This window comes from Notothenia rossii, assembly GCF_949606895.1.
Source record: "Notothenia rossii genome assembly, chromosome: 3".
NCBI classification, from domain to species: domain Eukaryota; kingdom Metazoa; phylum Chordata; class Actinopteri; order Perciformes; family Nototheniidae; genus Notothenia; species Notothenia rossii.
Window position 1 is genome coordinate 42,402,584 of NC_136901.1, and position 18,256 is coordinate 42,420,839.

Genomic DNA, 18,256 nt, shown 5'->3' on the forward strand with positions numbered 1-18,256 from the left:
GAGGAGGAAGAGGAGGAAAAATGGGGAAGTAATTGAGGAAAATAAGATGGAAAAATAAAGTTAAACAGAAAATTCAAAAGATAAAGGAAGTCAAAGGGTAAGAAAAATGATTAGAATGGGGATAAAGATAAGAAAATTATGAAGAAAAAAACTATTAAAATGTAGGAGCGCGAGCGTTTCATAGTGATGTCACAGTGTCACGGTGTGTGTGTGTGTGTGTGTGTGTACCTCCTCATGCAGTGCAGCGCGGTGCTGAAGTGTGTGTTGCAGAGTGTGTGTCTCTCTCTCAGTAACACACACTGCTCCAGAGTCACTGACATCGCCGTGCGGTCCTTCGCACTTTTACAGCTGGTGAGACGCACACCTCGCACAGAACGACACACCTACACACACACACACACACACACACACACACACACACACACACACACACACACACACACACACACACACACACACACACACACACACACACACACACCACACACACACACACACACACACACACACACACACACACACACACACACACACACACACACACACACACACACACATCCTAAACTTAATTCAGAGTCACATGTTCCAGATTTTTCTCCACAGATGGTTTCGTTTCTCACCGCCGCAGCGATCCACAGAACCTCCACGTTTTTCCTCTTCTTTGTTTCCACGCAGCGTTCAAGAGACGACAACAAGTCCGACAGAGACTGAACACCAGCTGAGGGACACAAAGTCAGGGAAATTAAGAAAGAACAACGAATATGGAAAATTCAGACAAATATCAGAAAATCAAGAAGAATTTACAAAAAATCTTAAAAGAAATCAGGAAATTAAGAAAAAAAAACTGAAACTCTGAAAAATCAAACAAAGATTCTGAGAATTTTAGTAACTCGAGGAAAATAACAAAAATTAAGAAAAATCAAGAACGATTTAGAACAAATTAAGGAAAATTCAGAATCATTTTTAAAAATCTGAGAAATTAAGAAAAAATCTGAAATCAGGACATTCTGAACAATTCAGGAAAATGTGCATCATGTCAAAAATACAAATAATAAATAAAAATGTTATAATAATCTCGCTCAGAGTGTGTTACCTGTCACGGGCAGCGTGTCTCTCAGCGTGTTGCAGTAAACTCTCAGGCGCTCGCAGCTCTGCTGGTTCACTCTCTCCTGCAGAGAGCTGTCCCCAAACCTACAACCACAAACACTCTTTTAAGTTTATATTAATTCAAATATTATTATCTTGTTTTTTTAATGTGTGTATTAAAGTGTGTGTACCTCTCAGCCAGACTCTGCTGCTGGTTTATTCCGATGTTAAAGAGGACCGGATGAACTCGGATCAAACGTCCGTCTCTCACTTCCTGTGGCAACGAGCGAAACGTCTCCGGAGGCAGCGGCACCTCGACCACCAGACTGACCCTGAGAGGAGGAAACACTGTGAGAGACTGTGTGTGTGTGTGTGTGTGTGTGTGTGTGTGTGTGTGTGTGTGTGTGTGACCCACCATTCTCCTCTCAGTGTTGGCAGCAGATCTTCTGGTTCTTCGCTCTTTGCTTCGATGATGGTGAACGTCACTCGGCTCAGATCGGAAACACACACCTCCATGTCCTCCAGCATGCCCACCTCCTCACCTAACACACACACACACACACACACACACACACACACACACACACACACACACACACACACACACACACACACACACACACACACACACACACACACACACACACACACACACACACACACACACACACATTAGACTGCGTGTGTGTGTGTGTGTGTGTGTGTGTGTGTGTGTGTGTGTGTGTGTGTGTGTGTGTGTGTGTGTGTGTGTGTGTGTGTGTGTGTGTGTGTGTGTGTGTACCATAGGTGCTGAGCAGAGCTTCAAACTGCACCAGGAGTCCGGCAGAGATCAGCTGCTGCAGGAAGTCCTGATCCTGCAGAGCCGAGAACAAACGCAACACGAAACCACACACCAAGGCCGACAGCTGGAGGGAGGATGAGAGGTACACAGTATGAAAAACAAGATATAAAAAATATAGATAATATGGGATCAAATATGATAAAAAAGTAGATTTCATTAAATGAAAAAAAAGAAAAATACGATATGATAAAAAAAGAAAATATTCAATAAATAGGAAAAAAAACAGATAAAATATAATAAACATAAATAAATAATAAAAAAGTAAAAAATCTGAGATATGATTAAAAAATAAAACTAAATAAATGATCCAAGAAAAAACATAAAATAAGAACGAATTAAATAGGAAAATGTTTGGGAAAAATATTGGAAATTAATTTGATTAAATCACCAACTTTACGAGAAAAAACTTGAATATTATAAATGATTACAACGTTTTTATGCACAGATTTTGCCAGTGCAAATGAGATCATAGAGAAAGGTTCAACTTATTTAAACAATACAAGTATGCAAAACAAATAATAGTACACTAAAAACAAAAAGCATAAAACTGTATAATTATTCTATACTTCATTAGCTCCTCCTCTCACCGCCTGGCTGAACGCGGCGTGGCGTCGCTGCACGATGTTCGTCGTTCCCTCAGAAACCGTCATGGCCGCCGCCGCCTGCATCATTACGAACGTCATGGCAACGCGGGCCTTAAGCTCTGCCTCCCTCACGCAGTCCCTCAGAGTCACCACCAGGGGGAGCAGCTGCTCCTGCCAGGAGGCTGAAGGAGTTCAATATACAAAAGCAATTATCCTTACAGAAGTATGAGACATACAGAGAGTCCAATGAGAGGTTTACAATATGTTCGCTTCGCTAATTACCTTATAACAGTTAGACCATTTCTCTAAATACACTTCCATCTTGAGCTGTAGTTTCGCTTTTATCCATACAGTTTACAACCTTAAGTCTTGCTTCTGGTCTTGATTCGGTCTCACCCTGTCTTGGTCTTGGTCTCGACCTCTTAAAGTCTTGGTCTTGATTCGGTCTCGCCCTGCCTTGGTCTTGGTCTTGGCCTGGTCTCAAACTCTTAAAGTCTTGGTCTTGGCACACTCTGATCTTGACTTGGTCTCGAACTCTTAAAGTCTTGGTCTTGGTACACTCTGGTCTTGGCATTGACTTAAACTCCTAAAGTCTTGGTCTTGACTTGGTCTCGAACTCTTAAAGTCTTGGTCTTGACTTGGTCTCAAACTCTTAAAGTTTTGGTCTTGACTTGGTCTTGAACTCTTAAAGTCTTGGTCTTGACTTGGTCTTGAACTCTTAAAGTCTTGGTCTTGACTTGGTCTTGAACTCTTAAAGTCTTGGTCTTGACTTGGTCTCAAACTCTTAAAGTCTTGGTCTTGACTTGGTCTTGAACTCTTAAAGTCTTGGTCTTGACTTGGTCTTGAACTCTTAAAGTCTTGGTCTTGACTTGGTCTCGAACTCTTAAAGTCTTGGTCTTGACTTGGTCTCGAACTCTTAAAGTCTTGGTCTTGACTTTGGTTTTGGCCTCTTAAAGTCTTGGTCTTGGTTTTGACTCCAACACTACTGAGCATAGTGAGGTACATTCCCTCAAATCAACCTTTGTGGTTCATTTAATAACTCCTGGGCTGGACTCCTCATGAAGCAACACACGATCAATTCTAGTCGTTTTCAGTATATAAAATATCGTCCCACCGGTGTTCTGGGAGTGATCTGATTCTTGGTTCTCTGATGATGTCACTTCCTCTTTCCCCAGCAGCCGGTCACCCATGGCGATGATGCAGTTGAGGCTCATGCCGACATTCGCCCACGCCCTGTCCTACACACACACACACACACACACACACACACACACACACACACACACACACACACACACACACACACACACACACACACACACACACACACACACACACACACACACACACACACACACACACACACACACACACACACACACACGATTAAATTAGAACATAAATACATATTTTCTAAACATTTATTTATTTATTTGTGAAAACAGTAATTAAATTAACTCTCACACTCTTACCCATTCCTCCTCGTCGTAATCTGCCTCCTGTTGCCAGGCGTCCTGTTGCCCCGGTGTCAACGCCCACTCCTGATTGGCTGTTGAGTCTTCACATAGGTTGCTATGGTCGTGGCTCGCTATCAAGGCGCTCTTCACCAGCTCGTCTTTTAAAGCGTGGACAAACTGCTTCGTCTGCGTGAGAAAAAAGTTTGTAAAAGTCCAAAATAATTACTGTATTTTCTCTAAAATTCTAAAATTAGATCTGCCAGAAAACTATCTGTACATTTTACAAAAAAGATCACAATTAAAAACACATTTTGCAATTCCCTGAGGTCAAATATACAAATTTAAAAGAAAGAAATAAAAAGTAAAAAAATCTGAAACTAAATGTTTTTTTTTTGTATATAAATATCAACATTTTAACAAATAAATCATAAATATTAATTCTACATTTTATTAAACATCCATTTATAAATGTTTCCTCCTCACTTGCTGCGTGAGGCTGTTGAGCACCGGCTGCAGTCGGGCGTTGTTTTGCTCCAGAGAGACGGAGAGCAGCTCCTCAGCGAGTCCGAAAACGAGAGGCTGCAGCTGGGCAACGTTAGCCAGAAGCTCCCTGGCTCTGGAGCTCTCCTCCTGGGAGTAAGACACAACGCTGGAAAGAACAAAATAAATAATATTAAATGTTGCTTTAAAGGACGTTATCTGCGATAACATAATATAAAAATACATTTTAAATAAAAAGAAATAGGGGGAATTAAAACGCATACATTTAAGAAAAAAACTCATGGATAAAAAATTCTAAATATGTTATAAATATAGAAAAAAGTATTAAATAATAGCGACTAATATATTCTACATATATTAAATAATAATTAAGTAAAATTAGCAGAAATATTTTTTAAAATAAATTTAAAAAAACGCAAAATAACGTGTATATTCTCTGAGATAATAAAAGTCATATTTGAGAGAAAATATGTAGATTTCCCTGAGATTTAACTCACCTGTCTCTGAGGTGTGTGTGTTTGCTGAGCAGCTTCTTCAATCCTCCATGTTTGAAACCCTGGTGATGATCAGCTGGAGCTCCAAAGGTGATCACTTCATACCAAACCCCTCCTAAAACAGAGACACCAGTAAACCAAATACATCAGTATATAGTGTCTCTACTTTAAAGAGTCCTCTCCTGCTGATGTTGTTCAGGTGTATATCAGTATGTAGTGTCTCTACTTTAAAGAGTCCTCTCCTGCTGATGTTCAGGTATATATCAGTATGTAGTGTCTCTACTTTAAAGAGTCCTCTCCTGCTGATGTTCAGGTGTATATCAGTATGTAGTGTCCCTACTTTAAAGAGTCCTCTCCTGCTGATGTTCAGGTGTATATCAGTATGTAGTGTCTCTACTTTAAAGAGTCCTCTCCTGCTGATGTTCAGGTGTATATCAGTATGTATTGTCTCTACTTTAAAGAGTCCTCAGGTGTATATCATACCTGTGCTGTCGGGCTCGGTGACCTCCATCCTCTGAGCGTGGAGGTTGGTGGGAACAAACTGAAGCTGTCGGTCTGATTTACTGCAGCTCGACTTAAAACTGGACGACGCTGATTATAAAACAAAAATTAAAACATTTAGGACTAACACACTGAGATCATACTCCCCCAACCAGGGGATTTTAAACATAAGTATATTTTATCTTAAGAAACAATACCACAGAATATAATTTGATGGCGTGGCCCTTTAAATCTCACCTGAGATGTTGTCGAGGTCAGCGAGTGTTTCCTGGTAACAGCCAATCAGGTGGTTGCAGTGGCAGATGACATCATAGCGTAGCCTGTCCAAGTGGGGTGAAAGGTCTCCGAGCTCCATCACCTCCTGCACCCTGAGGAAGAGAAAACAAGTGTTTAAACCATGGATGTATAATAAGAACTGGATACAGCGTGGGAGGCGGGGCCTCATTAATTCCTATGAGAGTTGCTCATTGGCGTATGATGATAAAATGGCTCAGAATAACGTTATTAGCACATTTTTACAACTTGAGGAACGAATGTTTTTAATAAGGGCTATACTAGTGTTCATACTGGGTAGTTTATTTAGTTTAAAAAAAATTATCCAACGATTTACAGACAGCTCTTTGGGAGTGGGAAAAAGTGTTTCCGGGCCTGGCAACCAAACGGAAGTGTAGTACCGCCGTTTGGCCACCACGAATATTTTCATCTGAGTCCGGCGCACTTCCTGGGGGCTTGGTTTAAACGAGACGACTAAACGTCATCACAGCCATCATTAGCCACCTTTAGCCACCTTTAGCTTAGCGGTGGTGACGTGAAGTCATGTGACCGTGCTGTAGTTCCTTTATAGCCCAACATTAGCCACCTTTAGCTTAGCGGTGGTGACGTGAAGTCATGTGACCGTGCTGTAGTTCCTTTATAGCCCAACATTAGCCTCCTTTAGCTTAGCGGTGGTGACGTGAAGTCATGTGACCGTGCTGTAGTTCCTTTATAGCCCAATTAACCACCTTTAGCTTAGCGGTGGTGACGTGAAGTCATGTGACCGTGCTGTAGTTCCTTTATCGCTCAACATTGGCTGCCTGTAGCTTAGTTTAGCTTCCTTTATAGCCAATCGTCAGCTTTTTACTTCAGAAATCATAAAGTGGTTTTAATATATTGAGAATATTCTCTGCAATAATCCAGGGAGATGCTGCCTTCAGGGTCCAACTCAGAAATAGGACATCCTTCCACCACTCTACAGATGAAATACAAACACATACCTGCTTGTATGGCTGCGTATGAGCAGGCTCAGAAGCTGTTTGGGTAACGAGAAAGAAAGCGGCGTCTCGGACATCTGTTCCCGCACCAGCAGCCATCTTTGATCCTCCGTCTGAAACCTGTACACCTTACACACCTGCGAACACAACACTGCACACACACACATGGTATTAAAGCGAAACAAGGCACAGAAACATGCGCACATTGCAAGAATAAAGGCTTTGTTTCTCACCTGCTCTCATCATTGGACTGTTTTCTTTGTCGTGGATGGAGGTGTGAAGACTGTCACACAGCGCAAGACACTGAAATAAAGGAAAAATACTTCACTCTTTCTTATTTTTCTCACTCAGACGACTGAATAGAAACCTCGATGTGACACAGTACAACTAGAGAGAAAGGAAGGAAATGCAAATACATTTTTCAACATCTGACTTCCTTTACCTTGTGATCCGGAGGAGTTTCTTCCTCAATTTGCAGACGGGACACCATCACCTCCCCGAAATCGTTCACACCATCCATCGCCCTGATTTAGAGAGACGAGGGAAGAAGGAAGAGCAGAGGAAACAAAATAACTAGCAAGACAAAGCTAAGTAGGAACAATAATATGTAGCATAGCAACGCTTAATAAAAACCAAGGAATGAGAGGAAATGTTGACTGAATAAGAGATAACTAGCAGGTCAAATTATAGCAACAAACAAATTAGAAAAGCTAACTAGAGCCAGCACATTTAGAAAGACAAAACTAACTACCTAACTGACCTAACTACAACTAACTAGCAAGACAAAGCTAACCACCTAACTACAACTAACTAGCAAGACAAAGCTAACAAGAAACTGATAACATGACTAATCTTAATGGAAACAAGAAAACTAGCACAATGTAGTTTACCGCAAACAAATAATTGCTAGACAAAGCTAACTACCATATAAACAAACAAAATAGCAAAACTAATCTTAGTGGAAATTAGATAACGAGCATATCAAGTGCAAAGGACGATAACTAGCAAGATAAAGCTAACAATAACCATACGAGAAAAGCAAACAACTAGTAAACAACAAGATTTGAAATAACCTTGAAGACATAGCTAACCAGAAACCAGCGAAACCAAGATCACCAGAAACAAGATATCTGTTAAGAGGAATGAAATATATACAGAATATCAAGCTAACAGTAATCTGATGCAAAGAGACTAATCCAAGATAATAACATGTATGCTAAGCTAACTTGTGATGTTATTGAAGCTAAAGAATAAGACAAACTATGAATAAACCAGTGAGATGAGCTAACTAGAACCACAACATTCTGCAAGACAAACCTAACAAGAAACCAAATAACCAGCGAAACAAAGATCACCAGAAGCAAGATAACTGTCAAGATGAATGAAATATATTTAGAATAGCAAGGCAACAGATTAAAAGAACAGTAGTCTGATGCAAAGAGAATAATCCAAGATAATAACATGTATGCTGCTAAGCTAACTTGTGATGTTACGAAGACTAATTAATAAGACAAACTATGAATAAACCGGAGAGAGAAAGCTAGCTAGAACCACAACATTTAGCAAAACAAACCATACTTGTCACAAAATAACTAGCAAAACAAAGTTGACAAGATTTGAGATACCTAGAAGACATAGCTAACCAGAAACTAGCTAAACAAAGATAACTGTCAAGATGAATTAAATAAAGACATCATATCAAGCTAACAGATTCAAACAACTGTCTGATGCCAAGAGACTAATCCAAGATAATAACATGTATGCTAAGCTAACCTTTGATGTCATTAAAGCTAAATGAAAAGACATAAACCAGATTTAAAAGCTAACAGCACTAAGCCTGATATTTAAAACACACCTGCGTTACTCTACCTGTCGTCTGTCACTCTGCAGATGTTGTGATATAAAACAGGAAGTGTTTCTCTACTCTACACGGAGGTGGAGAAACTCTCACTTCCTCATCTGGCTACAGGTATCCCAGCAACGGCCAATCAGGTGACAGCACCCTGCACTTCATTGTGTGTGGTTCCAAGGTGCATGCAGTAAAACTTTGAGAAGACTTTAAGGAAGTTTAAAGTAAAGTTTAGGAAGGAAAGGGGAGTTTAGTGGTAGTTACTGGAGGCTGGTTGCACAAAAAACCCTTAAGTTTGATAGTTAAGGCTTAAGTGTTGAACAGAATTCCTTTAAAAGTTTCCTTGGTTAATACGTTAAGATTTTACTTAAGTCCCACCTAAGGTTTTCTTAAAATATAATTGGTTGCAAAAAACACCAATAAGTTAATATTTGACTTAAGGACCCATTTAAGATGTTGGTAAAATAAAACAGTTGCACAAAAGACCCTTAAGTTAAGATTTCCTTCAAGTCTTAGTTAAGGTTTCTTCAAATAAAATTGGTTGCAGGAAACACACTTAAGTTACAACCTTTGTGTCTTAGTTAAGATTTTTTTAAAGTAAAATATATTGCACATTCTTAAGTTAAAATGTACCTTTTTTAGAAGTCTTCGTTTAAGTCTTAGTTAAGGTTTTTTTCAGATAAATTTGGTTGCATAAAACCCTCTTAAGTTACGATCAACTTTAAGTCTTAGTTAAGATTTTCTTAAATATAATTGGTTGCATAAAACACACTTAAGTTAAGGTTAACTTTAAGTCTTAGTTAAGAATTTTGTCAAATGAAGCACAAAAGTTAAGATTAAGCTATAAATTCCATTATGGTTTCGGAAAATATAAATAAAATCTGTTACACAAAACATCCTTAAATTAAGATTAACTATAAGTCTTAGTTAAGGTTTTTGTAAAATGAAACAGAAAAGACCCTTAAGTTAAGCTTAACCTAATTCAGTTATGGTTTCTTAAAATAGAATTGGTTGCATAAGACACACTTAAGTTAAGAGCTCCTTTAAGTCTTAGTTAAGGTGTTTACCTGAGATTGAGGGAGACTTGAGGCTCTTTGGGTCGGAGCAGATCTCTGATGTTGAAGGAGGTGAAACCCAGAAAGCTACCCTAAAAGAGAAAGAGAAACAAAGAGTTAATGTTTACAGCAATACTTTACTTATTTTATTACTTTATAAAGGTAATCATTAAGTATAACTTAAGTGGAAGAAATTATAGACACAACTGGAGGGATATGAAAAACCCAATTCAATTCAATCACCTTAACGTAGAAATGTCATTCAAACACAAAAACGTGCACTTTTTAACAGCTTTCTACTCATTCACACATTGGCGTAGAAACTCCATTCAAACTTTAAAATGTTCCAAATCTTTCATACATTATGGGTATAAGATATCTTTAAAATCAGATGTAAACTTAAAAAAAGATTCAGCCTTGTTCGACGCTTAGTAAAAATGCTGTTTTCAGATTTTAACATTGGTGTGTATCACGCTGAATGTTCAGAGTGGAGCGGTTGGAATTTATTCGTAAATATGTGTCTTTGATTTGCTCTAACTTCCACAATTTCTACTCTTCGTACATCATTTTTATGTTGAACGTAGAAAAGATTCGCCTCTTTCCAACAGTGTATCTATGGAAGTTATGGGATGTTCACATGCAGAGCTGTGAGCCTCGCGGTAACAAGAGTACCAACTTTTTAGGTCATCAATTCGATAAATCACATTTCCCTAAACGATATGAAGTTACATAAAGAGCTTAAAGCTTCTCTCACACACACACACACACACACACACACACACACACACACACACACACACACACACACACACACACACACACACACACACACACACACACACACACACACACACACACACACACACACACACACACACACACACACACACTCTTTAAAGCGGATTACCTTGAGGAGTGAAAAGCACTCAAATCACTCAACTTGGTTTTTTGGTACATTTTAACCCTTAAATGGGCATTCGCTTAATAATATTTTGGGAAATTAGTTGATTGCTATTTTTGTACAATACACCCATATTACACGGTTAATATACTCATATCACACCCATGGTACACCTTTATCTCACCTGTATCACACCCATATTTCCCCCAGGTAACAGCACTATTACACCCGTTACACCTTTATTGCACATTTCTGCATTCAAATTTTAAACGAAGTTGAAACTTTGCTTTATTTATTGTATGTAGTGTTTTCAATCAGAGGAGAGGAGGAGCCTCTGTGGATGATTCACTTTCAAGTGGAGACTTTTTAAGCCAAACGCTTGAAAAGATAGTCAAATGACGTCGAAGCTATATAACTATATATTCAACCATGTATCCAACAGTTTGATTACATTTGCTTTTATACAATTTGTCTGTCGCCTCATTTGTATTTTGTTCAATGTATTCAGTAGCTTTTTGAAATAAATACATTTTACTGCAGAAACCAAAAGGGGAAACAAACAGGATACTGAGACTTTAACTCCACACACACGCAGCTTGTTGGCACATTTCCTCGGTTGCCGCTGAAGCAACAACACACACACACACACCACCACACACACACACACACACACACACACACACACACACACACACACACACACACACACACACACACACACACACACACACACACACACACACACACACACACACACACACACACACACACACACACACACACACACACACACACACACACGCGCACACACACAGCTAATCTGTCCCATTGAGTTCTTCAGCAAAAACAAGGCTTTTAACACGCTAATCCGTAACAAACCTAGAAACATATACTCATCAGAATAAAAACCACAGTGTGTGTGTGTGTGTGTGTGTGTGTGTGTGTGTGTGTGTGTGTACCTGTCCAACAGAGGAGCTGTTGTTTCCTGTTGGACAGAGACACTTGGTGCAGGCCATCATGTCGCTCTGCATCCTCAGGAAATAAAAAAATAAAAATCTTTCTTCTTGTTTACTTCCTGTTTACTTCTTTTTTACTTCCTGTTTACTTGCTGTTTACTTCCTGTTCACTTCTTCCTTTCTTGTGTTTCAGCTGCGGGTTTTAACGTTGACTTCTTCAGAGCCAAAAAGGAACTTTAACCTGTGCTTCACACGAAGAAATATGAATAAAGAGGCTAGAAAAGTGTGTAAATATACCAACGTTGTTGCTTACTTACTTACTGTATTAATCCTAATTAACTCTTATTATCGACTCTTTTTTACAGTGTGCTATAAACATTAAATTAATAATTACTATTATAATTAACTAAAAATGTTTAGAAGGTTTTTTTCATAACTAAGTAGCTGTAAATACCTCCGACCCTGAATGCAACGCTCTGTTTCCCAACTGCCCCTGAATGCACCATCAAATTAAATCTTATTATGAATCTGTCCGCAGCTAAAAGACCACTTATCTCATCCTCCTGCAACATGATGCATCTGGAAAAGCAGCCTCAATGAAAGAGAGATGATGATGAAGAGGAAGAGGAAGAGGAGCGTCCATTAAAAGGGGAATAAAATAGTCCATGAACAGAATGTCCGTCTTCATTCGATCCTGAAACTGAAACATAGATCCCTCTTCACCTTTTCCTCGTCCTCTTCATCGTGGACGACGGGATTAAAAGAGCCCATCAGCATCATGGGAAATATGCAGATTAGAGCCGGTCGGGGTCGAGCTTGGCAGAAAATCTCACTTTCTCTCCCCGTCCTCGATTTACCCTGCCTGCCTGTGTGTGTGTGTGTGTGTGTGTGTGTGTGTGTGTGTGTGTGTGTGTGTGTGTGTGTGTGTGTGTGTGTGTGTGTGTGTGTGTGTGTGTGTGTGTGTGTGTGTGTGTGTGCTGGAAAGCTACCATCTCTAGTATTACACATATTTTGCTCTAATCCTCTTATACACAAAATGTTTCACACACACACACACACACACACACACACACACACACACACACACACACACACACACACACACACACACACACACACACACACACACACACACACACACACACACACACACACACACACACACACACACACACACACACACACACACACACACACACACACACACACACACATGCCGACACTATGGAGATGTTTCTATATTCTATATATAAAAAATAATACCTGAATAATAATAGATATGTGAGCATCTAATCTGTATAAATAAAATACCTTTAGAGAAATGTGTATTTTAACGTTTCCTCTGGTTCCCTGTGTCTTGAATTGACGAATAAGTGACTTTTTATCGGGTCTTTTTAGATATGGTTTGACTCTATATTTGACCCTAATGAAGGATTTGAGGGACGTCTCGATCTGGAGTTATCAGAGAAACAGCGTCAGAAAAACACAGATTTCTAAGGAGAAATTCATGAATGTAGTGTTTTAACAGTTTCTTCTCACTGTGTGTGTTTTGGTGAGGATGATGGATTGGTAAACACATCTGAATCTTGAGTTATAAGGGAAAGAAACTGAGCTAACGTTGAACCGGATCACAGCCTATCAGGACGTCCTTTTTAAACCACAAGAAACACTGATTTTTAACGAATAACTGCCTTTTTTGTATTTTTTAATCGTTTAAATCAGTGGGTTTGTTGGTTTTGTCGAGAGAATACATCTGTGGCTAATTCAGCTTTTGTAAGGGAGAAGCAGAAAACTACAACTCCCATGATCCTCTGCTTCCAATGTGTCTTTGATGACTGTTATTGTTGTTATTGAGCGCCCCCTAGTGGCAGAAAGGTATATAGAGAAAAGCAAAAACCCAGAATAAGAACAACATTTTATTATTTTATGTATTAGAGCCATGGTTTTCATTTTGATGTGGATATAGAGTTAAAAAGCAATGACAAAGTCAGACCTTTGGGTTTCCATCTGTACTTTTAGCTGTTGTTATTCTCAGGAGTTTTGATTTAAAGGTGACTGCCGACTCAAAATGTGAAGTGTAAATACAATAAAGTAGAATCCGTCTGACCTTTCTCATGTCGTCCAATCAGCAGCCTCCTTTCTTTCTGGAAGTTTCTGGATGTTCCTTCTGTCCGTCATCTTCATCCATGTCTACGCAGAACAATATTAACATATGTACAACATGTTAGTTAGCACGTGGAAAGTGATAGAAGGCTATTTCCTAAATATTTTATTTTCTGTGACACATTTGAGGGAATATTGGGTTATAACTCTAAAATATAGAGCAGGTGATAGCTGGGATGGAAGACATTTAAATATGTAGCTAGAAAATAACATAGTTTACTTAAAGGGGTCCTATTCTGCTTTTTAGGGGGTTTCCCTTTCCTTTTCCTTTAAATAAAATGTAAATAATAGTCTTAATAAAGTGTAGAAATAGAAGTAAAATACCTGCATTCATAACATTACTTAAATAAAGTGCTGCTGTGACGAGAAAAGCAACAAATATAAAATGTATCTTATCTTATCTTAAAAGTACAAGGGTCAAAAATTACTTTTCAGAATAAAAAAAAAACAACAACATTGTACTTAAATACAGTAAAGAGTAAACGTAATAAATGCAACACAAGGTAAATACGACATTTTAAAACCTTATAACAGCCAGCATTACATTCTTTTGTTAGTCTTAATTAAAAAATGCTAAGTATTTATTAGCCATCAAAGCATTAAACTTACCTTGTTGACACGATGGTTCACTTTTAAAACACAACGGTTATCTTAATAAAACGGCTCCATGTGACACAAAGTGTACAAGATATAAAATGTTTACATGAAAGGAGTTAAATCAGCATTTCTTACCGGTACGAATTACAACATTTATGAGATTAAATCCAATTTTTCGAGCCGTTGTTTTTTTGTGAGAGGAAAACAGAGTGGGAAAAGCGTTGGACTGCTGAAGTCTCGCGATAACTACATATCTCCCAGCTGCAGTACTCACGCAACACCACAAGATGTCGCGAGAAAGATCAATACATTTCAATAACAGTTAATGTGCTTGTTATTAACTGTGCTGAGAATTAACAGTATACAGAGGTGGTAGAAGTTCTCAGATCTTTTTCTACTCCACTTCATGTATTTAATACCTTTAGTTACTTTACAGATGTGGATGAATGATGTGAAATATAATCAAGTGTTAAATCAGACTTTAGTTCCACCTGGAGTAAATTCACAAGCTACCCTGCAGTATACAAAGTCATTCAAACTAGCTGCAGCTTTACCAGCTTTGAGAACACTTTCATGATCAATCATTATAAAACATATCATATATATTATTCTGAAATGGACATGACTACTTTTACTGTCGCTCAGGGGCGGACTGGGACTAAGTCCGTCCAAATGAAATGTCAACGGGGGGCATCAGAAAAAAAAATACAGTAGCCTCCTATTAGCTTTTAGAAATCAGCTGTTTATTAGGCTGCATTTATGCAAGGGATAATTATCACCCACCTCTTGCTCTTGCCCTCAGTGGCGGCCCCAGGCCCAAGGTATGGCTGGGGTAGGCTACAGCCATACCAAGAAATGGCTTAGCCCCACCATGACAAATTATGTTAAAGTAAGCATGTTGAGAACACGGACTGCGAAAATATACTGGACACGACCCGTATATTTCTGTTCGCAACACACAAACTGATCCTGCTGTAACAACAAAGTGCACGTTACTGATGCAATATGGTTGAGACCATTCGGGCTAGAAGAGGGGTGCAAGGAATAGTGGGTATAGTCATAGCCATGGGAACGTTTCAAATGGGGGGTGCTGTGGGGATGACACCAGGGCTGGTTCTGACCAATTTGCTGCCCTGGGGCCGTATTCACAAAGGATCTTAGGGCTAAAAGTAGCTCCTAACTGGCGAATTTAGGAGAAACTCCTAAACATAATGGGCGTGTCAGTCTTAAATTTAGGACTCCTAATTGTATTCACTAAGAGCAATTCACAAAGTATTTTAGGCCTAAAAGTAGCACCTAAGTTTAGGAGAGCTTAAAAGTCCTCGAGAGGACTCCTAACTCAGTAAGACCTATTCACAAAGAATCTGAAAATGGCTGCGAGACGAAATGTTTTGGAGACAATGGAAGACTGTGAATTGATCAAGAGATATAGGCTAAATCGTGAGGGTATCAAACTTGTTGTGGAATTAGTGTGGGATGCAATAACATCCCGACTAACAGGAATAACCCGATTAGTCCGGAAATAAAATGTTTGGCAACACTACGATATTTAGCAACAGGGAAAATGCAACTTTGCAATGCCGACGATTTAGGAATATCGCAACCATCAGTCAGCCGTGCCATAAACCAAACCATCAACGCGCTCTCTAGACCACATATCATCCAACAGTTTATCCGGTTTCCTTTGGACAATCAACAACTACACAGGATCAAACCAACTTCATGGCAATTGCAGGTATGCCCGGTGTGGTCGGTGCTATTGACGGGACGCACATAAAAATAATTGCGCCATCAAAAGATGAACACTCCAATAAAAAAACACTCGCGGACCACCTAACTCCACAAATATCCAAAAACACATCGTTTTTTACAAATCGCCTTAAAATGGTACAACAAGTGGCCACATGTATGATGAAGGTGTTTATCAGGGCTATATCATGCAATCAAAAGTGAAACTTAAGCTCGCTCCATTGCGGAGATATTCCCGCGAGAGTGTGGAAAACTTTAATTTTTTTTCAAATGTTAAATTTTACCATTATACTCACGGACCACAAGGGGGCGCTCACGGACCACCAGTGGTCCGAGGACCACACTTTGAGAAGCACTGCTATAGTATACATTGGAATGATTTCAAACCTGTTTTTATTTATCCTAATAATTATAAAGGAGTGCCTTGGACATATTTGTTCCTGTTGAGCTACACCTCCCTTTTTGGTCCCATCTGCCAAATATTCAAAAATAACCCAATAACCTACATAGATGTATTGTTTTATTCCGGGATGTTGAAACTTTAGAGGATCCAATACTGGACAAATACGTAGATTATATTTCACCACCATGTCAATGCGTTTCTCTTTTTGTAGTGTATTGGTCTTTTGGAGAGGTTTTTCATTGCCAGCTAAAATCTTGACTATGGCAGCAAATTGGTCAGAACCAGCCCTGGTGTCATCCCCACAGGACCCCCCATTTGAAACATGTTCCCACAGCTATGGATGCCTAAATCCATGAGTGGGAAATATAATCTACGTATTCGTCCAGTATTGGATCTTCTAAAGTTTCACCATCCCGGAATAAAACAATACATCTAGGTTATTGGGTTATTTTTCAATATTTGGCAGATGGGACCAAAAAGGGAGGTGTAGCTCAACAGGAACCTTTGATATTGTGTTGGGTAACATTGACTCTGTAAACACGACTCTTAAAGTATGTGGGTCACACTGCAGCTTTTCTAAGTAAAATACTTTGATCAATGGTAGTTTTTAACGCTTTTGCCTTTTTACTTCTGATGCTAACTGATGTGAGTCCCATGGTCCCCTGAAGTGGCGGAATTACTTTAAATATATTCAGGTTTACAATTCACGTCCTATTCTTCATAAAGCAGGAGGCTAGGACACCCACAGCCAATTACTAAGAACACCTGTAAGGAGGTCTTTTTAGGTTTTAAACAATATATGAGGATTTGACTTCTAATGGATTATTTTTACTTTACTTCATGCACTGTTTAATACTGCTTGTTGTTAGCTTCTGTTGCGCTAACGGATGGAAGAAGCTGTTTCTACAATAATGTGGAGGAGAGCTCTCCTGTCAGACTGAGAGTAGAGCTAGTTCCCTTTAGTCTAAGTTATCTCAGTGGGTCTCATACGGTTTGATCACAATTTATGTAAAGACATATTTCCAAGGCACTCCTTTATAATTATTAGGATAAATAAAACCAGGTTTGAAATCATTCCAGTCCATACTATAGGACAGTAATCCAAAAATATCATTTAAAACTGGAGAGATTAAAAAAGATGCATAAATAAATAAATGTTAAAGTAAGATAAGATATTAATGAACAACAAAAATAAAATAAGTTACATGTATTTGTTATTGGCTATGGTATGTTATTGGTTATGTTCACATAGTTATTTGGTTATTAAAAAGTAAACCGATCTTTTTCATATGGGTGTTTAGAGTTGTACCCCTAGTCTCTAGTAATTCTGCTCAAAGTGCACCAGATTGAAGCATTTTACTTAAAAATGTTTTAAAAAATCTTCCCGCGGGGGGGCATACCCCGGACCCCCCTAGAGGATGTGATGTCCACCCCCCAAATCAAACATGTTCATACAATACTAAATGCATTTGAAGCCTTTTTATAGAAGCTGTCCACCATGTCAATAAGTTTCTCTGTTTTGTGGTTTATTGGTCTTTTGGAGAGGTTTTTCATTGCCTGCTAGAATCTTTCCTAGGGCAGCACATTGGTCAGAACCAGCCATTGGAATGATTTCAAACCTGTTTTTATTTTTTTTCCTAATAATTATAAAGGAGTGCCTTGGAAATATTTTTTTACATAAATTGTGATCAAACCGTTTGAGACCCACTGAGATAACTTAGACTAAAGTGAACTATCTAAACCCTCAGAGTCCTTTACCTCACTGAACCTCTCAATCTGACATGAGAGCTCTCCTCCACATTATTGTAGAAACAACTTCTTTTATCCGTTAGCACAGCAGAAGCTAACAACAATCCCCGCCGGTACCGG

At 38.9% G+C, this 18,256-nt stretch overlaps 1 protein-coding gene across 5 annotated transcripts; it reads right to left on the reverse strand.

Moving 5' to 3' along the window:
* Positions 1 to 6: 6 nt before the first annotated feature.
* LOC307032068 (type II inositol 3,4-bisphosphate 4-phosphatase-like) lies at positions 7 to 14,478 on the reverse strand. 5 transcript variants are annotated; one of them, XM_079669779.1, is made up of 19 exons: positions 14,371 to 14,478; positions 13,583 to 13,665; positions 9,631 to 9,710; positions 7,157 to 7,238; positions 6,948 to 7,017; positions 6,718 to 6,865; positions 5,702 to 5,832; positions 5,447 to 5,554; positions 4,967 to 5,078; positions 4,452 to 4,617; positions 3,984 to 4,154; positions 3,626 to 3,749; positions 2,494 to 2,693; positions 1,868 to 1,991; positions 1,502 to 1,628; positions 1,278 to 1,418; positions 1,094 to 1,191; positions 621 to 718; positions 7 to 383 (listed from the first exon to the last, which is right to left on the reverse strand). In XM_079669779.1, the coding sequence occupies exons 2-19, from the start codon at positions 13,589 to 13,591 to the stop codon at positions 198 to 200; spliced, it is 2,175 nt and encodes a 724-aa protein (XP_079525905.1). In that variant the 5' UTR covers positions 13,592 to 13,665; positions 14,371 to 14,478; the 3' UTR covers positions 7 to 197. The 5 variants fall into 5 exon arrangements, with proteins under 5 accessions (XP_079525905.1, XP_079525906.1, XP_079525904.1 ...); XM_079669780.1 differs by having other exon boundaries at positions 14,248 to 14,385; XM_079669778.1 differs by lacking the exons at positions 13,583 to 13,665; positions 14,371 to 14,478 and adding an exon at positions 11,479 to 12,357 and having other exon boundaries at positions 2,515 to 2,693.
* Between the last annotated feature and the right edge of the window lie 3,778 nt (positions 14,479 to 18,256).